The sequence below is a fragment of the Barbatula barbatula genome (assembly GCF_947034865.1).
Source record: "Barbatula barbatula genome assembly, chromosome: 17".
NCBI lineage: Eukaryota > Metazoa > Chordata > Actinopteri > Cypriniformes > Nemacheilidae > Barbatula > Barbatula barbatula.
In genome coordinates this window covers 7,179,747-7,204,761 of record NC_136780.1, presented here as the reverse complement: position 1 = coordinate 7,204,761, position 25,015 = coordinate 7,179,747, and the positions used below count along the sequence as shown (strand labels likewise).

General features: G+C 38.1%; 3 protein-coding genes across 10 annotated transcripts in view; 1 reads left to right on the top strand and 2 right to left on the bottom strand.

Annotated features, from left to right (window-relative positions):
- Positions 1–1,207: 1,207 nt before the first annotated feature.
- On the top strand, positions 1,208–10,774 carry LOC306906579 (ceramide kinase). Its single transcript, XM_079478109.1, has 13 exons — positions 1,208–1,617; positions 2,649–2,744; positions 2,836–2,973; positions 3,048–3,176; positions 3,912–3,975; positions 4,153–4,298; positions 4,438–4,512; positions 4,642–4,794; positions 4,930–5,035; positions 6,314–6,417; positions 6,883–7,079; positions 7,156–7,511; positions 9,269–10,774. Exons 1-13 carry the CDS (start codon positions 1,491–1,493, stop codon positions 9,327–9,329), a joined length of 1,752 nt encoding a protein of 583 aa, XP_079334235.1. The 5' UTR covers positions 1,208–1,490; the 3' UTR covers positions 9,330–10,774.
- Positions 10,775–11,317: 543 nt separating this feature from the next.
- galnt6 (UDP-N-acetyl-alpha-D-galactosamine:polypeptide N-acetylgalactosaminyltransferase 6 (GalNAc-T6)) lies at positions 11,318–20,322 on the bottom strand. 2 transcript variants are annotated; one of them, XM_079478108.1, is made up of 12 exons: positions 19,554–20,322; positions 18,608–18,721; positions 17,969–18,457; positions 17,214–17,386; positions 16,349–16,498; positions 15,764–15,998; positions 14,674–14,791; positions 14,364–14,564; positions 14,131–14,262; positions 13,943–14,044; positions 13,704–13,862; positions 11,407–13,057 (listed from the first exon to the last, which is right to left on the bottom strand). In XM_079478108.1, the coding sequence occupies exons 3-12, from the start codon at positions 18,442–18,444 to the stop codon at positions 12,944–12,946; spliced, it is 1,860 nt and encodes a 619-aa protein (XP_079334234.1). In that variant the 5' UTR covers positions 18,445–18,457; positions 18,608–18,721; positions 19,554–20,322; the 3' UTR covers positions 11,407–12,943. The 2 variants fall into 2 exon arrangements, with proteins under 2 accessions (XP_079334233.1, XP_079334234.1); XM_079478107.1 differs by lacking the exon at positions 18,608–18,721 and having other exon boundaries at positions 11,318–13,057; positions 19,554–19,856.
- A 96-nt stretch (positions 20,323–20,418) lies between these two features.
- The window catches only part of adcy6b (adenylate cyclase 6b), a 29,740-nt gene continuing 25,143 nt past the window's right edge, over positions 20,419–25,015 (bottom strand). For all 7 annotated transcript variants that reach the window (XM_079478130.1, XM_079478131.1, XM_079478132.1 and 4 more), the window contains exons 18-23: positions 24,252–24,275; positions 23,934–24,066; positions 23,385–23,648; positions 22,734–22,938; positions 22,479–22,603; positions 20,419–22,061 (exon numbers count right to left, since the gene is read on the bottom strand). In XM_079478130.1, coding sequence (XP_079334256.1) covers positions 21,933–22,061; positions 22,479–22,603; positions 22,734–22,938; positions 23,385–23,648; positions 23,934–24,066; positions 24,252–24,275 — 880 coding nt within the window. In that variant the 3' untranslated portion in view covers positions 20,419–21,932. The remainder of the gene's footprint in view (positions 22,062–22,478; positions 22,604–22,733; positions 22,939–23,384; positions 23,649–23,933; positions 24,067–24,251; positions 24,276–25,015) is intronic.

The window sequence follows — 25,015 nt, the reverse complement described above, 5'->3', positions numbered from 1 at the left end:
ACATTTCATCATACATGGCTTTCATTGTACTGTATATAACATTTCATCATACATGGCTTTCATTGTACTGTATATAACATTTCATCACAAATGACATCACAGCTAGAATTTTATTGTTTTATTTAATTAACACTACATTTAAGATTTTATAGTCCGTCTGATATTTGACCTGTGTTTTGACTTGCATAACCTTATATTTTTTGCTTATTGTCAATGTTTTCTTGTACAGCTGCTTTGTAACAATGAAAATTGTAAAAAGGGCCATATAAAAAAAGTTGACTTGACTTACGAGCTCATGCTTTCACGAATGTGTTAATCGTTTGTCCACTTCTGCTTTAAATATTACAGTTGTGTGTGCATTTTAAATAGACAAATTATTATTATTAAAACAACCCTATGTGTTATTCAAACATTCTAATGCCGGTTCAATTCAGAAGTGAGAAATCTTGAGGGAACCCCACTGCTTTCCAGCCAGTCAGGTTAAGCAACTTATCAGGAAATTTCCTGATAAGTTTCCAGAGCTATATAAAAAGAGAAGAGCCAAATTGAGAACCAAACAAAACAGAGCAGAGATGAGTTGTGTTCAATGCAGTCAAGACAGACTGTTTTTAAGAGTTTGTGTTTTTGTTTGTTGTTTTTGTATGATCATTCTGCGCTGGGAAAAACAGGACATTACTTAATACACTTCAATCGTCATGTCTTGTTATTCCAAACCAATTGCATGTTTGCAGTAAAAACAATCCAGAAATATAGGATCTAAGGCCAATAAAACAAATTGTACAGTATGCAGCATTTTCAGCAACTACGTTTTGACTGACATTATATATGAAGAGTTTGGTTCCAAAATGAATTAACTCTGTTTTAAAACAACTTCCAAAATCGTGTTTTTTTATTATGCATATCAATCAAACTACAGTTGGTTTGTTTTGATTTAAGCCATGATAACAAAAACCAAAATACACCTAACTAACACAAGAAAACACGAGAAAAACACGATAACATCATAAAAAAACATTATTTAAAAAATGTATATTTTTGGATGCAGATTACGTTTTATGTTAAATTATTAAGTATTACATTTACGAAACAAAACCTTGATGATTTACATGGCATCACATGCACAGTTACGGTGAAACGCTGTTTCCTTATTTGCATAATCGCGCATATTCATAATTATGTTATCCAATGAAACGTCATATGCTAACCTGCAGTACAGGTGCGCTGCGTGCGCAGCCTCGAGGTGAAAGAACGCGTCTCAGTCACAAGTCAACCTGTTGTGGATAGTGGCAGCACAAGAAAACTCAGACAGAAGGAGATTTATTATATTGATTTTATAGAATCATATACAACACAGTTGTTTATTAAACTCCGTTTTAATCCACGTCTCTTTATAATGGTCTACCAACACGGGCAGCTTCTAAATTGGATAAAAATGCCACCCGTGGATGTGTTTCGACAGAAGTGAATGAATGTGAACGATCGGAAAAGAGATGGAGGTCGATTCAGTGAGAGTCGAGTCGAGTCTGTGGATCGGCAACAAGCGCTATAAGGCTTCCCTCAACGGATGGTCCTTCAGCTGGACTGAGATCGACAAGAGGAACCGCGAGAAGAAAACGGGTACGGACTCTCGCGTGCTGCTTTCTAAGAAGACAACTCACTAATAGTTTTAGGACGCATCTGTTCTGTATTAAAATCAGATGGCATGTTTGAGCTTGGCGGATAAACACATTTTTACATTTGTGAGTGTTTGGTACTAAAAGTTTTTGATGAGGTCAAACAGGGTGAGGTCGGGATGAGATGATTGTCAAAACTGTCCCAATTTAGCCGATTGGTGTGCCAATTGGGTGTGTGATAATATCACTGCACGTGACGTATGATATAATTATCCTATAGTGAAGTACTGGACTAAATATGACACATTTGTATGTACCGCAAAAGTTAATACGTAACTCATTCGCAGCCATTGTAATGTGACAGATGAGTAACCAGGGTTGACTAATTCCATGATGTGGCGTGACTATTATGGACTTTATTAACAACCAAAAAGTGTAACTTTTTCATATGCAAAAGCATCCACGGTGCTTTTAGAACTACATTGTTTTAGCATAATCTAGAAATGACAAAAAATGAAGCATTTCTATACAGGCAATTGACATTTATTACTTGCTACAATTTATTACTTGCAATTCATAGCCATTTAAAGGGGATAAAACCACCAGACCTTGGAATGGCAATGGCTATCCTCTATTATTTGAGCAAGAGGAACACAATTTATCCTTGGCAGCGTTGTAATTACCCGAAAACAAGTTAAACAGCACCATCCAGGCCTGACAATAAACACAAAACACAGACACACAAAAGGCCTGAGGAGGAAGAAATGGTTACATCACAAAATACAAAACAACAAACGTTATAACTGGAGCACAATTAATCTCACCCAGGAATATAAAGTACCAATTTAGGTATAAAATCATATATATTCGCACACAAACAACACTTCACGGGTTTTTAAACAATTCCATTCGTTGTAGTCTAACATAGCCCCTTATGTTATTTACTCAAAACATTTAGTTTTACTTTTAGTTTGCGTGTGTGGGGAAGCATGAGATCTTTAATGTCAGTCACATGTCACGTGTCGTCTGTTCCAGTTTCAGTGCCGGTGTCAGAAGTGATTGCGGTGAATGAAGGTCGGGTAGAGATCCAACCCCGGAAGAAATTACAGGATAGTGACCTTGATTTTACTTGTAAGTTACTGAAAGTGAGGTCTTTCTTTCACTGGGATCAAATGCAACCGTTAGACTAACTCCTATTTCTGTTTTTTTCTAATCACATTAGTATTTTATGTGAAGCGCAACCGCAGAGGTAACACTCGGGGCATGTTGTGGAGCCTGGGCAGGACCCAGTTCTGTTGCCCTAGCCGGGATGTGCGGGATCAGTGGATCACTCAACTCCGAGCCTCGCTCAAAACACACAGTACGTACAGCTACAAATGTTCATGAATGCAGCCTAATTATTCTCTAATGACTCATTAACATCTCCCATATTAGGCCCCTCACGTTCACACAGGCTGTTGGTGTTCATTAATCCTTTCGGTGGAAAGAATAGGGGAAAACAGATCTACCACTCTCTAGTAGCTCCTCTGTTTGAGCTGGCTGGCATCAGCTGTCACGTTGTAGGTAAGTTACAGAGACGCTATCTGTAGCGTTCAATAAACAAGCGGTTATCGAGTGTCCTTCTGCGTGGTCTCTGATACGCTGGGCATGTCAGGTAGCACAGTTCTCAAGTGACACAGAGATGTTTATCAGGACTGGGGAAGAGGGCTACATTAAGCAGAAAGTAAATGACAAGGTATAGTACAAGTCAAAACTTTGGAAGATTTATTCATCTTTAAGAATAATAATAAAGTCTGGGGGAAAACTATTTTATTTACATATTTAAAGTAACTTGCCACCCTTGCAAAATCTTTCTCTTGGCATTTATTATTATAAAATGAAAGTCTCAACCTGGGAAGCTTTTTAAAGTAAAAAAAGAGTTTCCAGTCTATTTGTATCTTTATATTTCTATAATTTGTATTATTTCAATTTCTTGTATTCCACTTGTAATGGTTCTTATTGGCTACTTTTTTCCTTATTTGGCCATTCATTTCAAATATATATATATATATATATATATATATATATAATTTGTATGTTGTCACAGTTATAGTTTTGTGTACAAAAGTGATTTTCTACATTTAAGCATAAATATTTTTAAGATCATTCTAAACATCACAGTCAAGCTTTTCCAACCTTTTTTCAAACATATTTTTACATTAGCTACGTAAAACCTTTTGTGAATTCTCTACATGACCTGTTTACAAAAATACATTGGTTTGGATACAAAAACGAAAGGATGGGTTTTTTTGTTTCTAGTGACTGAGCGAGCAAATCAGGCCCGAGACTACATCTTGAAGAAAGATTTAACAGGGTTTGATGGGTAAGTTATCCTTTAACAGTCATGAAGAAAGCAATCATGAATGTGCCTCAACAATAGTTTCATTGTCAGAAAGTGTATCAAACACCATCTGTCCCTTGTTTGTTTTCCAAGTGTTTTGTAAATATAAACAGGTGCTCGTAAAAATGCGCAATATCTTGATCTGCTTTTTTCCTGCAGTGTGATTTGTGTGGGTGGAGATGGTATGTTCAGCGAGCTCCTGCACGGTGTGATTGGACGAACCCAGCAGGAAGCGGGAGTTTCAGAACACGACCCCACTGTCATGTTGCAGCCATGTGATCTTCACATAGGCATCATTCCGGCAGGTGAATGTTTGTATAGCAATGTGACTGACACTTCTGGAGAAAAAGGCGGCGTCTTATAGGCTTGGTGTGTCATTCTGATGCGTGTCAAGATAGTGAGAGGAGTGCTGGTTTATTTGTCCTTGTTTACTTTTCTTCACAGGCTCGACGGATTGTGTGTGTTTCGCTACAGTGGGTGTTAATGACCCTGTTACATCAACACTGCACATCATCATTGGTAAGTTCGTTTTCTACATGGGTACATAAGACTCGAGGTGGGATTCGTCCTTACCATGTGCCTAGTCCAGTAAATAGAATATATATATATAAATATATATATATATATGTGTTCTTTTTTACTCATTAGGAGATTCTCAGCCGTTGGATGTGTGTTCTGTCCATCATAAGTCAACACTTGTGAAGTATTCGGTCTCTATGGTGGGCTATGGTTTCTATGGAGATGTTTTAGCGGAGAGTGAGAGGCACCGCTGGATGGGTCCTCTCCGTTATGATTACTCGGGTATTCTGCGGTTTAAGTACCCTAATTTATTTGGAACAGTGAAGACAGCAGTACTGTACATTTGATGTGTTTGTTTATTTATTTTAGTACTGGAATTGGATTATGCCTCTTATTTCAATGGCCATTTGTCTGTAGGTTGTATGGTATACCTGTGCAACAGGAACTATCCGGGACTAGTGCAATATCTCCCTGCTGATTCACATGTCTCCAGCCCACGGGACAACACTCGCTGCCTCACGGGGTAAAGACCGCCCCTCATCTCAATACCTAAAATCGTGATGTTCAATTAACATCTTTTACGTACTTTTATTTTAAAAAATCCAAAAGCTTTTGTATACTTCTATTCAAAAGCCTGGTTCATTTTAAGTGAAAAGTTTCTCTTGACCTTGTAATCCATGTCATTTAAAGACTTTTGTAGACAAATATATTATTGTTAAAAACATGTTTTTTTTTTGCTTAAGAGAACTTTTTTTAAATTGATAAATTCGATTGAATATCGTAGAAAATGCAGCCAATAAAAGGCCACCGTCTGCTAAATTACTAAATGTAGATGGGAACTTCTTAAAGGGACAGTTCACCATAAAATAAAAGGTCTGTCATCATTTACTCATCCCCTATTGGTTCCAAACCTGTGTACATTTCATTGTTTTGATGAACACAGAGAAAGTTATTTGGAAGAATGCTTATAACTAACCGGTTCTTGGCCACCATTGACTACCATAGTAGGATGAATAACAATAGTAGTCAAAAATGCTCAAGAACTATTTGCTTTCCTACATTCTTCAAAATATCTTCTTTTTTGTCCAACAGAACAAATACATTTATAAAGCATTTTTTCCTACTATGGTAGTCAATGATTGCCAAAAACTGTTTTATTACAAGCCTTCTTCCAAATATCTTTCTGTGTGTTCATCAGAACAAAGAATTTTATGCAGATTTCGAAAACCTTGAGGGTGAGTAAATAAAATCTTTCATTTTTTTGTGTGAACTGTACCTTTATATTCAGCCAACCTCATGACATTGTCTGATGAAATGCTAAGAAAGTTCTACAAATTCTAGGTAAAGGGTTACAACATTAAATGAGCTAAACATTTTTACATAATTTCTATTGTGACATTTGTCATTTTAAAGCTTACCATTATTCTAAAATGTGAAAGAATTAAGTGACCTTAACATTTTTGATAGTAGTGTATTATAATTATTTGGTCAAAAAGGAAATAACCCAACCTCTGGGTTATAAATCAACCTTTTGCTGGATCAGCGTTCATTTAACCCATCGATTATGTATGACTTTTTTGTGGTAAATAACCTAGCATTTTTAAGACTAAGTTTCTTTTTCCAAATTCAGAAATGTATTGGTTGATCACAAGATGCACAGTGTATAACTAACAATGGGTTCATAATGTTCTGATGATCTTACCCTTATCCTCTGGGAATAACATGTTCTTAGCAGTTACCTCATCAACATACTGTACCACAGGTGGTTTGGTTAAATGCATGTTTGTGTGTGTATGTACAGGTGCCGAGTGTGTTCAGAGAGCAAAGAGAGGCTGTTTCCACACTTTGACAGTTCCAGTTCTCTCTACAGCACTAATCTCAGCCAGTATAGCAGTGAGTTAGAAGGTAAGCCAATCAGTCTCATCCACAGCGCCCGTCTGTGTCCTCTCATCAGAGACCCTGTTACCAAGATCACTGTGCCGGGTTTCCCTACAGGGTTCATATGCTTTCAAAAGTGAAAGTTCCAGGGCGGATGCATCGCTAATTATAAGCTTTTTTTTTTTTAGATTAAATGACATTACAAAAACGTTTGGATGTAATTTGGATGTAATACGGAATGTTAGATTTGTTAGAAAAACTAATGATGAGAACAAATTTTGGGAACGTCCGTTACAATTTGGTGTTCTTTTCGACTTCTGAAGCATCCCAACTTAAATTGATTTATTAAAAAGGGTCTCTAATACTATACTATAACGTTGGGTAAGAAACAGACTGAAACAACTAGCACTTAAAAGTCAGATTTTTAATCAAAACTGGTACAATTTCGATGCTTCTCGATTCTCTTTAATCTTTACCGTGTCTCTATCTCAGGTGAGTGGGTGACTATTGAAGGCAAGTTCAAGTGTGTCTCTCTCACCTGTATGTCAAGCTCATGCCCCCGGAGCCCGAAGGGTATTTCACCCTCGGCTCACCTGGCAGACGGGACGGCGGATCTCATCCTGGTGCAAGAAACAAACCCCCTGGGCTTCCTCACATACCTTCACAGACACACAACCACACAAGATCAGGTAAAGCTACGAGGCATTACTGTGATTGTATTTTTGGGACTGAATTCACGACTGACTGTTGAATCGATCATTTTAGTTCGACCTGCCCTTCGTTGAAGTACATCGTGTCAGGGCGGTTCGCTTTTTTCTGCCACCCGGAGAAGAAGAAGAAGAAGAAGAAGAGGAGGAATATGAGGAAGAGAACGAGATACAGAGTTCATCTGAGAGGGTATTGGAAGATCCCGGCAAATTGCACACCGGAGATATTGCAAACTCGCAATGCAAAAGTACCTCGCAGCAATGTCTCGCGGGACAGAAGGAGAGAGAAACTGTGAAAAGCGCTAGAAGGAAAAAGAAAAGCTTTTTGTGTGGGCCATGCTGCACTGAACCTCCTTCAGTATCTGTGTGGAACTGTGATGGAGAAATTCTACCTCATACCGAAATCTTATGCAGGTACGTTGATTTGAATCGCTCGTCCGTTCCGAGCTAATTTATTGAAAATCATGTTAAAGGGAAAGTTCACACATTAAAAAAATTCTGTGATCATTTACTCACAATCATGTCGTTCAAAACCTGTATTTAAGTGTATTAGACTTGGAACACAAAAGAAGATGTTTTGAGAAATGTTTTAGTGGTTTCGCCAGCTCTTCATTGAAATGAATGGGATCATATCGCTTTATCGCTTGTATTGTAAACGGGGCATTAGATTACCAGCATAGATTGAGACTCTTTGTACACTCTTTGTTACTTTTGGTGTGTGTGTTGAAATGTTGCAGCATTACCCAGGGTTTGGATTTTTAACTAAGCATCATTAATGTTAACATTTATTAACACAGTCTTTGCAATGGAGGTGTTTCTTAAAATAATGGCATAAGCTAAAATGTCTGCCTCATACGCAGTGACAGACTCACAAATCTGACTGAATCCAGATGGTCAATTATGTCATCCTCCTCATGTAAATTAGATTTCGCCATGATCCATCGCTTTTTTTTAGCATAGAGCAACAGTGACAAAGCAGTAAACTTGCTTCACGTTTGTGTAAAACTTAAATCTGCCAAAGACGAAAAGGATCTGGATCCCTTTATTTAGCTTGTAGTTTTACCTTATGGGAAACACGCTGGAAGCCCGAAATTAAAACCACATGCTTGCGGTAATCTTCCTCTTTAACAAAGTATTCAAACTAGTGTTATTCATTGTACTGGTGAATTGTTATAAATTGAGATCTTTCAAGAGAATTCCCATTCAAGGTAATCTTTTAACAACACTCTTTATCTAAGGGAAATTTCACTGACATACTTGTATGTAGCCTACTTTACATCCGGCTCCGATGATGTAAGCAAGTCATAGTTATAAATATTAAAGGGGAAGTTCACCAAAAATCTACTTTGTGTTATTTCTTATTTTACTTCCCCACATGACCTTAAACATGTTTAGAGAACTTCCAGTGTCTTCGGAGCACAAATGAAGATATTTAGGTGACGTCCGAGAGATTTCCAGGCCTCCTCATAGACAACATGGTGTCAGTTTTTGCCAAGGTCCAGAAAAGCACTTAAGACATTGTTAGATTGTAAAACAAATTCGACGCGAAACCAAACCAAAATACAAACTTTAATCGATATATTCTCCTCTGTCTTGTCGGTGTATGGCACGCGTTCACAATAGCACTTCACAGAGTTGCGCTTCCATGTTGTTAGTCAGTGCACCGGCATCCAATTGCGGCGTTCAGCGCACAAACCTAATACGCATGTGCTCTCGTCCAAGAAGAAGATGAAGAAGAAGTGCTCTCCTGAATGCCCCGCCATACACTGACAAGACAGAGGAGAATATATTAAAGTCAGTATTTTGGATTGTTTTTCGCACATAAAGCATACGAGTCGCTTCAAAATAATTTAGCTGAACCATTATGTATGGATGGACCAATTTAACAATGTTTTAGTACTTTTCTGGACCTTGACACCATGATGTCTATGAGGAGGCCTGGAAATCTCTCAGATGTCACCTTAATATCTTGATTTGTGCTCCGAAGATGGCGGACGTTCTCTTAACATGTTTAACGTCATGTGAGTGAGTAGAAAATCACACAAAGTAGATTTTTGGGTGAACTTCCACTTTAAGCGTGAGTTTGAAAACGTTTCAAACCCAGAACTTTGCATCTGCTCATTTGAATGTTTCCGTATGTACATCATTAACACGGCTACTTTATTCCACAGAGTTCATGGCCAGCTAGTGCGTCTCTTTGCCAGGGGCATTGAAGAATCAACAGGAGCTTGAAAATGCCAAGCAGGACGCAAGCGCTACTGTACAAAGAGAGACTTGTTTAATACAACGGATGACCTCTTTACAGCACACAAGTACTGATTTGTAAGAGAGAACAATTGTTAATGTATTTGTAAGCGTGTGGAGGGTGAGAGATTGTGTATGTTAATGTATGGCAAAATTTCACGTATGCTTATTTCACATTTGCCAGGATCATATTTCAGTTCATAAGGTTAAAATATGAAGGTGATGGATCGCCTGATTCAAAAGTAGTTTCAGATGTGTCGTAATATTGAATTGTTCATTTATTTCAATGTTTTTTGTGAACTGCAATATTTGTATGCAATCATGTTTCTCTTATTCCGTTCATATCATTTTTTGAGCGTAAAAGGCGCGACCACTGGATTGCAGAGTTTCAGTGGATGTACCGCATTTTCCGGGTAGTGCTTTGCACGGTAATGACAGAGTGATTGACGCATGGGATAACTTAAAGGGAGGAGACTCATTCCATTGATGTTCATAAAGATTTAGAAATGGACAGGAATGTGCACACACAGGGTTTCAAACGGGTTATTTCCATACATGTGTTGGTTGAGTGTATAGAATGTATAAGAAAAGTGTCATGAATATATAGCTGCTACTAGGAGTAGAACCCAATAAACACTATTGGCTATGTAAAGCCTCCCGGACTCAACTGACATTTAAATAGACATCTAAAGCCATATGCTAAAACAAAACATGTATACTATATGCTTTATGTAAGGTACTGTATGTTATAGTATCAAATGCATTTTCAAGTAAATGTATTCATAAATGTTAAAACAGGAGAAATTCATGTTTGATTCAGAAAGTTTACGAATGGAGTAAACGGAATATGATGACTGAATATAACTCCTGTCTGTTTTTCTGTTCACTTACAGTTTCGGTTTCATGAAATGTCACATTTGAAAAAGTTATTTCATTAATGTATTTTTTTCATAAAGCCATTACGTATATTAGACGTTAGACTACATTTCACTTGATTGTATTACTGTCATCCAAACTAGGTTTTCTCAGGGTTCTGGTTATAATAAAAGAAGGAGGTTGATAGAAGGGAAAAGAACGGCTTGTTTTTCATAAATGCCCTGTGACAGGATTCCTATCTGCAAACTGGTTAATTAACAACATCCCATCTTACCTTAAAGTACACAAACAAGTACAAAGGATACGACTCGACCTGGTTTCTATCACTGAATGGTCTGATAAGACGGTTATTCAATATAACAGGTTATATCATATAGCTGAAGGGTTAGGTCAAGAACCAAAGAATATTGCACACTTCTTGGCCTCATCTGGCCGCACCGGTACAACCAGATTCCTTCTTGTGCTCAGAAACATCAATGAGCCGCAAGCGCACCTGTGAGTTTCCCTCTCTGCAGACTGTTTTGAGTTGATGCTGCTTGAAAGCAATAAAATATTTTAAAAGAAAAATCTTGGTCTCATGTCGCGGAAATGTTTCCACAACATTTTCCTAAACACCTTCTTCTGTGTTTTGCAGAGGAAAGAAAATAACAACAGGGTAAGTGAATGATGACAGAATTTTCATTTTTGAAGGTGATTCCTTTAAATACTGCATGCAACACGGAGTTCTTTTTTACCTCAGCCTTTTTTGGTTGTAGTTTTAGGAACTATTCCTACTGTGCAATTGTCAAAAATAATTACAACAGCAGAATAAAATCATATCAAATTGGAGATGTTTTATGAGCTGAAACATAATTCGCCTATTTGTCTCATGAATACGAATCATGGTGTTTAAAAAAAGTCTACCGTGGTTATCACTTATCACAAATAGTAATGGACATTACACTACAATCAAATCACAATCACTCACAAACAAACAAAACCCAGGTTTTCCAATGGCTAAATTGAAATGAATTGTAAATAGTTGCTTTTAAAAAGTGAAACCTAACAGACAAATAAGATTTTTATGATCAACTTGTACTTATAATATATCAAAATGACTCAACAAATAGCACCACTTTTAATCAACCACACTTGTATAATGTAATGATTCCAGTAAGTGCAACTGAAGCATGACGAGTTGACAATGATGAACTATAATAGAATCACTCATGCGCTTTTATTTCTGGAAATGTGATCTGAACGAGCGAACACGATCTCATTCTGTATGAGGATGTAGAGAAAAGGGGAAGTTTATATCAATAATTCACAGTAAAACGAAAGAACTTCCTCTTAAATCGTTAGCACTCGACACTGACTCTCTGTTTCTTACAGTATTCAAGACTAAAGATCCTGCCTAAACATCATTCATGTATAAATATTATGCATGCAGTTTTTATAACTTTATTAAAATATATCATAGACGGTATCAGCGGCATTGAAAATAGGGCTCATTTAAACTTCCAGTGGACCTCCATAAAGGATCAAAAACTGTTGAGTAGTTTTAATTACATTTAATACAATAACTATAAATGATTTTCCATTGCGCGAGGGTCTTACTGTAGTTTTTCCATCTTTATATTACCTTACTAAAGCATATTTGGACACCGGAGCTGGTATTTGCCTACATACATTTGTTTAAAACATGCTGGTTCAACAGCACTGCTTCTCACGATACGTCACATTCGCCCGCACTAGTTCCAGAAACCGTCTTCTCTGTTTATTTTACAATCTTTTGTAAACAAATCGTCTGCCACCTACAGGTAAACATCACTGATAGCCACTCCCTTACCCATCTCAGATTAAAAAGTGTAGACGATGTAATGTTAGTACTTCTTCACATATTTCCCATGGTAGCCAGTTTCCACAAACGGTACAAAATTACAAGAATTATTATTACTGTTTCAAAGAATTTAAAACTAATCGACAAACAAAAAAACATTGTAAGTAGCCCATCTCAGTGACCCGGTCTAACGTTTTATATAAAGATTTTTATGAACTCAGCAAAAAATGATTTGTGTATTCAATATTTATGAAGAAACAGGAACAAAAGGTTTAGTTCAATTTACAGTTTTAGAGTAAGTTTGTCCCCAAAAGACATCAGACCTCTCCCACAGCACATTAAAGACATGATGGAAGTCACCAGGTGTTATATAAAACAGGGTTCAAGCTCAAAGAAACTAAAAAGGACCAATAAACTAGTCCTGCTTTTTTGCAATCCACAACCTCTGAAACACAACCCTCATTACCCTGCTGCATGTGCAAATTATTATTCTTCATACAAAATCCCCACATCATTGGCAAGAATGGCCCTTCAACCTGGCCTCGACACTAACAATGTTGCAAAAATATTCAATTACTTTATAAAATAAATAAAACCTACACCATTTAAAAAGCAGCAGTAAACAAAAACAGTAAATAAAACATCTTCCGTAAACTTCTTGCTGTCAGATTGTTCACTCTTCAGCGCTCCATTGAGTTTAATATGCATGACCTGCACTTGCATCCTGACCCCAGTACCATCCCAATGTCTTTTGGTACCTTATGGATATGATCTATCCAATACAATTCCAGTGAATGCACTCAGGCTTGCAATATTCAGACTTATTTCAGCCTGAGCCGTGGCTGCTGGCCCTCCCGCGTAGATCTTATTGGAGTGAACGTCCTTGCTCCTTGTTTGGAGTGTGAGGTCAACTGAAAGCCCAGTGCTGGTGAAGGATTATTGAATTGCAAGGGCTCATTACTAGCTGATTTGCCTTTAAGTGGAGGCACGTTCCAGATGAGGGATTCTTTAATAGTTTATCCTGAAATTAATAGGAAAACAACAAACAATAGATTGTAAAACAGATGATATCAGAATATGGAATCAAATTCAAGGAGCAATTCAAGGTGGTCTTGTAGCGGGATAGTTCATCCCCAAAATTTTTATTCTTTCATCATTTACTCTCCATTATGTTATTCCAAACCTGTATGACCTTCTTCGGCAGAACACAAAAAGATATTTTCAAGTATGCTGGTCACCAAACAACATCGAACCCCATTGACTTAAACTGTATGGTCACAAAACCACCGACACATCTCAAAATATCTTCTATTATGGTCCACAAAAGAAATAACCATACACAGGTTTTGAACAACGTGAAGGTAAAGAACTCACAGAATTTTCTTTTTTGGGTGACCTAGGGAGACCTGCCAGCAGTATTCAAAGGAATCAATATATAGTAGAGCTCTTTTTAAAATTTTCATGTTGTCAACATTTGAAAGAACTGTGACAGTCTGATGTCTGCACCTGACCAGACTGCAATGAAAATATCATCCAGCCTTTCATTCTTTTTTGTCTGCACTGTGCATAATGTAATATATAATATCAGCCAGTAGGGGGAGGTATAAAGAAAACATAATTCACACATTAATCTGTCAGTACATTGTTGCAAGAGTAAATACACTTACTTCTGTAAACTCCCACTCTTGTTCAGGAACCAGACTACTACCTTTGCCCTTTAATGTACAGAGTTCAATCTTCACTTGCTCTGGGTAATGAGATGCATGCAAGCAGAGCTGCTTTCCTATGTTGTGTCTCAGCTCATTGTGTGATGTATATTCAAAGTACTAAAAAGAAACATATCAACATCGGTAACTAAAAAGCCCTACTCACTTATCATGTAAGTCACACGATGCTGTTGCTATACCTGATTGCCACCCATGTTGTGACATGTGTACATAATCACTGGCTTTCCACCATTGTTACTTTCTCCAACATCCAGACATTGCTGTGATCCAGTGTTCTTCAGCTACACAATAATAAACACAAATTATAATGAATGTTTGACACTCAACTGGGTTAAAATATATAACTCATTCAAAAACATGGACTTACTGCTCCAAACTTGACAGGGGTAAGATCAGGGACAAACGCCTCTGGATAGACATTGGTGAGGTACCAAGAAAAGTTCTTGCATTGTAAGGTTTCTCTGAGATTCAGACGGTCAGATATATCACCGTAGGCTTTCTATACACAGAGAGCATTGTCATGGTTAATGCGTTTGCACATCTGCCTAGCCACAAATACAAGTTAATATTTAATCTTAAGTAAATGAAAGCAGTACTTACGTCTTCTGCCATTTTAGCAGCGTGTTGGTTGCGTCGATAGTAAATCAGCTTGTAGTCGTCCATCCACACCTCAGCCAGACGCACCTGATTCCGTGTAATGACCTCTGTACCCTTGGGGAATGTGTGAGGACTCTTGGTGCGGAAGACGTGACCCACAACAGAGCAGGGGATTATCTCCAACTGCCCACCACACTGCCACACCTGAGATCATAAAACACACAACTTCACCCTTGCACCAGACTGCCTTATATTAACAGTTGAAATCCAAATAGTTTTAGTACAGTAATCAAATTTGGAAAGTAGAACAAACCCTAAAGGACATCTCAACGTTTTCACCACCCCAGATCTCCATTTTGTCATCGTAAGTCCCGATTTTCTCAAAGTAAGCCTTAGATATGGAAAACAAGCCGCCAGCAAAAGTTGGTGTTCTAAAAAGAAGAGCAGAAACACAAGATGAGTAGTCCAATATGAAAATGCCTTTTTGCATTTTAAAAACAATGGGTAAATTCAAGATCGCACATGCATTTAAACAGTAAACCACACAATATAATTCACAACTTTAATTAGTCCGGAAGAGATGTAACTGAATACATGTCCACAGCAACCACAGAAAAGAGGGCTTGTTGTGTTGAGTATCAAATGAACTGCTAAGTAATCACCTTCATAAAAAACGGATTGACACCTGGCTTCGTCTACACATTTCAATCCTTTTTGTGTTGTGTGATGCAACAAAAGTTCTTTAAAAAAAATTAATGGCCAGCTTTGGAAAAATGACATCTTCGCTTTGTTTTCAAATATTTTATTAAGATGTATTAAAAACGTATGCATGTTGCGTTGTTGCAGGGTAAACTAAAGCTCAGAATTTAAGGAAACTTGGCAAAAATTAGACAAAAGCATGCAAAAAGCTAAATTGATAAATGATAAAACATTGCATGCATGTTTAGCATATTTCAAACAAACACATTACCCGATGCCCTGTATTTTGACTTTTTGTCAAATAAATTTGTCCAATAAACACCTTAAGTGTTGTGCTTTATCCATTTCCTACCATACTAATATTTTGGTTGTTAAATCTAAGCTGAGGGTGCATTAAAAGCAAATAAACTGTACAAATAGGCCCCCTGTGCAACACTTTTGGCCACTTATAATATATATTTACATAAACTATATACTTCAAGTTTGTCTTTTTAGAAATAAACGGTGAAATAAGCTAAACTAATCACACCTACATCCATCACAAAATAAACCCCTCAGAAAGAAAGACAGTCCCTGTTGGGACTTATTTGGCTGACTATAAATTTCCCTTCATGTTTAAATAAAGCTTCACAAAAAGTACACAATCCCAGTGTTTGCTTTGTTAAAACAAACCTAATAATTGTCTAAAATAAACACAAACTCACTTTACTGGATAGGTCTCATCCTTGCGTTTAGCATTCTCGTAGTCTGGAATTGCCTCCCAGCCAAACGTGAGACTCCAGTCAAAGTTTCCTCTGTTGTGGGCACGGGCGTTCGAAATGGGTTTGTGGAACTGGAAGGTGTTTAAATCAATGGTTGTGATCTCGGGGCTCACCACCGCAGTCGGTTCCTCCACGATACGAGCCAGAAGCGGTTCAAGCCAACCATGGAAGCATTCACCTTCAATGACAAAACAAATGAAAGAAAAAAGGTGTAAATGTCAAATTAGCCAGGATGACACATCACATCCTTCAAAAACATTGCAACTATTTTGCGCAAGGTGTCACGTTACTGGGCTCCCATATTGCTCAACGTTGCCAACAAAGGCTCAAAGTGAGCGAGATAAGCGTCACACACTAGCCCTATTGTCACTGCATAGCTTTGCAAACGACATGGGAGCAGCACCTGAAAAATCACCTATTCACCCACCCCATCAAAAACAGCCGTTGAAGATAACACGCGCAAACAGGAACTGGAACGTCTTGCCAGACAATTAAATAATAAATAATCTTTGTGCGATGAATACGTACAATGCGCATCCAGGAAGGTGAGGATTTCTCCCTGAGCTTTGCTCGCCCCAAGAAGCCTTGCTGTGATTAGACCCTTCCTCTCCGGCTGACGCACGACCTTCACGATCTTCAGCGCCTTCACATACTCTTCCAGTTTACCTTGTAGGTGGTCTGCAAAAAATGGAGAATAAATGTCAGAAGAGGGATGATGGAAAAGGAAACCTCTTTGATGCAAGATAATCATAGTTTTGTATTGTATGGAACAAATAAATTAAAATATGAACATCCCGCAAGGGAAGATTTGTTTATACTGATACACAGCAGTCGATGTCAAAAAACGCCTCAACTCGCACATAACTTACTGAGAACCCCTCAACGCGACATATTTGTGTATCTAAAAATACACCTTCAGAGCAAGTTGCAGTGATGAAACATTTCCTGTGGTGAGAGAGTACGACACGTCTCCTTTATCTTATCACAAGTCACACTGCATTCTCATTACTAGCACTTAGAAGGGAACACCATTAAGAACACGATTCAATGTTTCTTTGAAAAAGAAAGAGGTATTGATGAGATTTTTCTATTCACTTAAGATAAGTGACATTACAGCTCCACATAAGATTTAAGATGTCTGGGCATCACGCCACATCCCAACATTGTGTTGAGGCCAAAAGGTTAAGATCAAATTTTGTTTGACTATCAACTTAAACGAATCCCATTTATCAGAGCTGTGGTGTTTTTGCTACATGTATAGAAAAGCAGAGCATGTGTCTGTGACATCAGACTATGCTGAAGAGATCACTCGATTCATAACATAAGCGGAGGATACAGCTCACTTAGCTCAGTAGTTCATTTTTACAGGAGCAGTTGATAAAGCCGTGCCCACCTGCTATGCTGGCATCATCCACCAGAATGATTTCTTTGAGAAAGGCTGCCGGTGTGGTGTGTAGCACGCTGTACACTGTTCGCAGAAGTGTCGACCACGCCTCATTGTGAAACACAATGATCACACTGGTGGTGGGGAGAGACGGACACCGGCGAAACTTTCGCTCGACACACCTGTAAACGATGCAGGACAAATAAAAGAAATGGCCTGGAAAACAATAGAGCCAGCAACCTTGAGCTTCAGAAATGTGCTGGAAAAACAAACCCCATTATCGCTAGCAAAAAGAACAACACAATTTTACTACTTTTATGCACAGTGCTCAGACATATATTATGTAAATACAAACTTCTATTTTGCAAGTCAAATGAATTATTGGTGGCCGTTTCACAATACTTGATCAGATAACTGGAAACGTAACATCTCCGCCTAGTTTTAAAAAGCAACTGCAATGCAACAGGTGAAGGTCTGATTATAAGGTCTTGCTTAAACCACACAACATTAAGGCTGTAATCTACAATCAATGTTTGGGCAGCATTTATACGGCCTCAGTCCCAACATTTATATCAAACAAACGGTCCACACCTTAACATTTCCATGTCAACGGTAATTACCCTTCAAGTAAACATTATAAAGCATGTCACAGGTGCTTCCTGTAACAATTTAATCTTTGAGTGAAGCATTACAACGCTGGACTGCGCGAATGAATTGTTTCAATTGTATCTCCTTATGATGCCGAACAATGTGCCCATTCTTACTCGGGGGGACGGGTGTCATCGCCGAGACTGCGGTGCAAGGAGATCCGGTCACTAGCAAACTGGTTAAAGCAGTGCCTGTTCATTCCCTCCTGTTTTTCCTTCTCATCCTCCGAAGTCATACTAGCCTTCTGGAAGGCCGCCCCATCAGCACCGGGCGCCGTAGACTCCTGGGGTGGTCTCTCTATCCAGGGTCTGAGGTCTGCCTGTGTGTAGAAGCCCGGTGGACATTTTTTGTCAGGGGTGGGCTGCATTTCCACCGGCGGGGGTTGCGGGGCTCCGATCTGGAAGGCGAAGTTATTGACCGCCCCACGGACCATCTCTAAGACTTTCTCCTTTTTGTCGGAGAGATCTCGCAGCCAGGGGTCCTGAAGCGAAGCGCTGCCAACGTCCCTCTGGAGTATCACGAGAACCACCAGGAAAAGCATGCCGCCCAAAACGGCAAGCTTTAAAGGGGAGAAGCGTCGCCTCAGACGCATTCTGACCGAACACCTGTCAAGTTTAATAAAGCAAACAATAGCAGTTCAATAAACATGTCTGTAAAATGTTTGCACAATTCTCAACAGGGCATGACGCAAACTTCCAATTAGAAGGGAACAGTCAGTGGACACTCAGCGTAGCAACAGCGCAAACAAACCTCACCTGACAACCAGCACCTTCCTCCACGTGGCACAGGTGGCTCAAAGCACACTATGTTTACCGGTGACGTGACACGTTTTGCATCTAAGCACACTTGACAACGGTGACACATTTGATCTAGAACGCATTGCAAATTAAAAAATTAAATATGCATTTAGATCATTATTGGAGAAACGCATTTGTGATTTTTGTATAAATAAGTTTCCAACACACTACTTAAGTCGCATGAGATTCATTTTCATCTCCGAAACAGTGCAGGTGCATTTAACAACCGCAAAGTATTAGAAGCTCTTTATTTTTAACGTCACGCCTTTTTAGTCTATGGAAACCCGATGACCATGGAAACTATATGACAATTGTTTTTAAAGGAATCAGTCACTCATGCTTCACCGCGTTGACTTCCGCAAGACCCATAACACCGGTCTATTAAAAACATCTACATCACAAATCCCAAGAACTTCTGCTCTCGTGCGTGGGTGTGCCGACTTCCAATCGCTTAAACCGGTTCTACACCGACATGCTTGAATTGTCATTCCATTGTGGTGAAGAAGCTACACAATGTGGCACATTCACTCGATTAAAGAAGTTATTTGCGGAAGAGTAAAACGCGCTTTCGTCAATCGATGATTTGAGTCAAGCACTTCCTCAAAGAAATACAACTGTTAACGCCACGCGACGTGACAACCGAACGACACTTATTACGTGAATGGATACAAAAGAGAAGTGTGTGGAGCGCGCAGTATAGTCACGGCTCAATAATCATTTATAAATGTACATTTTAAGAAGAGTGTGTGTTTATTTCTCAACATATAAAGAGATTAATAACTAACGTTGGTTGTTGGACAGTATCTGACATTCTCGAGAAGAGGAAACCATCAAGAGCTCGACGTGATGCGCAGAAAAAGGCAAATAAATAAAAGAGTAATTTAGTCAAATCTTCGAAGTTTACCTGTAACAAAATCGCTCAATCTGCTTCCAGGAGTTGGCAAATATAGAGAACTATTGTCGTTTCCTCGTGTATAACGAGAGCGTTTTGTTTCCGCTGTGACAAGATGAATGTCGTTACTCTGTAACTTCGAGTTTTCCGAGGTATTGCATTAACCATGCGCGCGATGCTTTCACGCGACCAGTCTCGCTGGCCTCCCGGCTTCCCTTTGAACGCAACAGGTGCCTAGCGTTCAAATGATTGAGAGTCCGCCGGGTCCTAAAGCCGGAAGCGTGCTTACTGTATACGCAAGACGCTCGCGTCGTCGCTTTGACTCGGGGACGTTCGGTTTTCACCAATTTGACATGTTTATTCTCTTTCCATTCAAAGTTCATTTCGAGCTTTTAGACACGTTTCGGCTGTGGCTTGTGCTTGTACGTTTTTGTTTATTACTTAATTAAATCCTTAAGGAAAGGATACAGTAAGTTAACAAGCTATACCTCAACGTATATTAATTATTAACGGGGATGCAATTAAATCCAATGCTTCTCGTGTCGCGCTCGCGTAACCGAATACAGATTTATTCAGACATTCGAGAAAGGAAAGCGAAGAGGAAATGGGGTCGCTACTTTCTGTAGGACAGAATCGTGATTGCGAACTATCGACTGACACGATGAGACCAGACTCTGGATACTTGAAGAAAAGACACCACGCTGAGCCTGAACAAAGAGAAGAGACCCATTAACACAACAATCGGCTAAGGGTCACGCAGCCTACAATGACCGGCCTGTCTACCTGATAGCCAGGCCCGTTACAGTAAGTAGATGTGGAAAAGGTTATGAAGTGCAAACTTTGGTTTGCCACGTGAAAGCAATTTGTACAGGTTTATGGAACAGTTTTCACAAAACTTTATTATGCAGAATTATAAGTGAACCAAAAGTTGTTCCACCTACCTCATACAAGTAGTAAGGAAGCATCTAAGGGGTCTTTTCATGACAAATTACAAAAATCTGCACCAATTTGCTGATGCATAAGACATCGAGACCAAAGATTTTGAATAAAACACCCCATTTATTGATTTGACAACTTTTCAATGGAAACAGTCTTAAGTGGTCCATGTTCCACAAACATATCAACTAAAAATCATATGTGCTTTTCTATTTATGAGAAGGTAAGACTGTTTATACATAATAATACATTCAAATAGGGAAGGGGACATACAATAGTTCTTATAAATAAATTCAAAGTTGGATCTAAAGTAGGAATGGTAATACTCAGTGCTAACCTTTGCTTTTAACCGGTAATTGCATAACTTCAAAAATCTTGACAGTTGCACTGGCATGACTGATATTGCTCATGACAAATTTTCCGAAATGGACTTATGTTGAAAACTGTCAATTATATAGCAATGAAGTCCAGCCACATTTTTTCAGCAGTCCCTAAGCCTCACAGGACTCTGTCAGCAGAGTACCACATACTAACAAGGGTCCTACGAATTGCTGACTATACTGTAATGGAAATTACAGCCAAGTAGAAGTCTGATAATTATTTTGAGGAATAATTACAATTTACAATTTGTGAAATACATTAATGAACTCAAGAGAAAAGTAAAATGACTTCTATTAAGAGAAAACTGAAAAGAATCACACTAAAATGCACTTAATCAAAAAAGGCTATTTTAAATCAATTTTATAAATCTCACAGTGAGCTGTTATGCCCTTTAGAAATAACACGCTGTGTTTACTTGGACATTCACACGCACACACTCGCATGCACGCACACGACAAAATAAACATCTAATACAATCTCCTTCATTTAAATTCACTCATTCGTACAAAAATACTAGGAGGGAAAAACATACTGAACAATCATAACCCATATCAATTGTAAATAAAAGCCACTGGACGCAAACCGCTGGCCTTTATTGACAACCGATTTTTTTGCTTTAGTGTTTGTAGTAGAATATGGCCTTTGTGGTAGAGAAGAACAAAAACAACTTTATAACAGCTGTTTACAGACATTACAAACGGATTAGCAGGTGTGTCGTGTTCCTACATCAAACACTTTTCTTTGGTCAGTTTCTTCTTGATGCTTGCATATATAATCACATTCATGTCTCTTTTTATTTACATGCTTTAAAAACCTGACAATAAATAAAGAGTTCTAATGAAAGAAGTCTTCTTCTGTGTTGTCTCCAAGGCAACAGTTCTTCATCGAATGGTTCAGGTAGAGTGTACCTTATGATTCCCAATATGTGTGTACAGATTACACATGTCCACTGATGCTCAGACATAAAAGCTTGTGAGTGGTTATATCTGGATCTGTTCAAGATCAAGTTCAAATCCCATTCAAAGTCTTTTGCCCTTCCTGCATATCATTGCATTGAGAGACATTTGGTCGGTGTTAACTGCAGACAGGTCCACTATTGAGGAAGTAAGTGGTCATATCTCCTTTCCCCTTTACTTTCACCAGTCCACGGCATTCCAGCTGGTAGCCCTTGCCCTCTAGTACATGGTACAAGTCAGTGGTCACCTGTAAGAATACAAAGGAATGAATCAGACTTCCCCGGATGCAACTAGTGTGCTATGAAATGTCTGAAGGTTACATTTCTGTAGCCTTTCAATGGGAAGAAAGCATTTCAAACAAACATATACACACTTTTAAGTAAACTAAACGGCTTAAGGCTAAGCAGTCACAAAAACAAGCTGCTGGTGAACTGCAATTGCAGTCACATGACGCTAGATGGCAGCCCCATCCTTATGAATTCAAACACACAGTATTAGTCCATGATCATTTTGATGATCAATGTGTTGCTCTACATAAAATAAAGATCTGATTTCACTCAATTCGAAGTAAACTAATAGACTATTTTTGACCAAACTAACTTAATATTCCCTAAGCACAATAAAAGTAAAATGCATGCAAAGTGTTTTTTTCTGATGTGGTCACCTGGATTCGATCAGGAACACCTGTGCTGTCCATGCGACTGGCCACATTCACTGTGTTTCCCCATATGTCATACTGAGGCTTTCTGGCCCCGATCACACCAGCAACCACAGGGCCAATGTTCAAACCTGTGGAGAAAACACATCTGTAAGCCTATACTGAGTAGTGACTTCAGGCATTAACATTTCACCTTCTGCTTGCTCAATTTGAAGATATATGGAATCTTCTGTTGTTCCCATGGTATATACATGTACTTACCAATCTTCATCTGAAAGTTGTTAAATGAGTGTTCGTTGATGTACTTCATCTGTTCTCGTAGTCTCATGGTGTAGTCGGCCAAAGCTAAAATGTGGGTGCGGCCTTCTTTGTCATACGTGGAGTCGTTTAGTCCAGATGCCGCCATGTACGTACTGCCGATAGTTTTGATCTTCTCTAATTGCTTAAATTTGTCCTCAGATATTATCTATGAAAAGAAAATTCAGGGAACAGCATAATATAATGTAGGTTTATGTACACTAAGTATATCAAAACCAAATTAGACAAAGAAAAATAGACAATTCAAAAATAAATTAAAGATATTAAAATAAACTATTTTAAAAAATCATAAAATTTTATTAGATGTAAGAATTTGGATAAAAAATGTATTCCAATACTATATATTGGTTATTTTTTAAACATCAATAAATAAATAGTATTTCTTAAAAATATATGGGTTAAACTTATTTTACACAGTACATAAGGGTGGTTCCACCTTTATGCAGAAATGTTAACATACACATCCACCCAATTTTATGTTATAGTAAAACTGTCTAATCACCAAGAAAATGTAAACAAAAACAATTACGCATACAGTTCCCGAACTGCATCTTGGTTTCAGGTTTCCCTCTCTCACCCTCATGACTTTCTCACCTCATCAAAGTCAGCGATGATCTCGTTGAGGAGTCGCAGGCATTCCACACCCTCATTGTTGGCCTCCAGTTCAGTGTAGAACTCAGAGAAGTTACTGATGGATGCAAACATGACTGCCACACATTCACACGACTGATAGTAAAGCTCATCGTTTCTTCGTTCTATTGCAAGGAAGTGGGCAGCCACGTCTTTGGGCAGGATGTTGTGAAGAAGACGACGGTTGTAAGCCTGTAGCTCCTCCATCTCCTCTTTCTCTTCTGTCGCCTATAACGACACGTGGAGATCATTTAAAAGTGCCATCGTGGTTCTCGATCTCATGCATCATCTGATGCAAATTGCTGTTCTGTAGCAGATCCATCCCAAAAGCTTCCTACACTTGGTCTCTTAAGACTTTATTATCAAGGGTAACAATAAAGTGACCAGAATCAATTCTTTAGACCGAATTGAAATCCCGTAATTCCCCCGAAAGGATGTCCTAGGATCAAAGTCATTTTTAAAGAAAATTTATTAGTACATGAACAGTCCAGAGATAGGCCAGTGGAAACACACCTGTAGCTTCCACAGGAAGTCCAGGCGTGCTGTGGACTCCACCTGCTGTGCGTGCAGGTAGAGAGCCAATACAAAAACACTAAGGATGATTGGAATCGTCACCTTCAGATAAACCTTATTCACTGGTTCATGGCTATGTAGGGGAAACAACAGTAACACAAAGATTAATGTGAAAGAAAACTTTGCATGACAAATAATATAAACCGTTTGAATAAAGCTCACATTTTAACCATGTAAGACCTTATATTTTTAAGTTTTTATAATCTTAAATTCTTATGATGATTAATGATGTAATAATAAAGAATGTCATGTACTCACCAATGCTCTGTTCCATTAAAAGACCTGCACAAAAAACATTTACATTTAGGATTTCCCTTATCAGGTTTTCACAACTATCCCCATTATAAAAGATTATTTCTACATGATTATTTTTGTCCGAAGAATTCATGATAATTAAATGATTGCGATATCTCTTGAAATATTATTTCAAATATTACACTACTTGCAAAATATACAGTACATTCAATCTTATAACACATAAACAGTGCTGGGCACATTACTTCAGAAAAAAAAGTGCTATAGTTACTAGTTACTTCTCACAAAAAGTAATTGAGTTAGTAACTGAGTTACATCATTATAAAAGTAACTAATTACCAGGGAATGTAACTATTGCGTTAACTTTAAAAAAAATTCAGTTATGTGAAATAACTTGGATACCCCCAATATTAAATATGTTAAATAAATGAAATACAAAGTAAATAGAATACATTATTTGTATTAAACATTGTACACTAATCTACACTATTTTAATGTTGCTGTGGGTCTATGTGAGAGACCTGTTCAATTCAATATTTTATATATCAAATTCAATATATTTTTATTTTATATAGTTAATACTATCATTACTATACTGGAAAAATAAAACACAATAGAATAGTTCAGAACTTTTTTTATTGCATAGACCACAACTGGTAAAACAAATAAGTCTAAATATAAATAATAATTCTAAAGACATGTACCAACTGCTAGACATACTGTACTGTACCACTTATTTTTCGTAGTTTCTTAAATAATGAAACCGT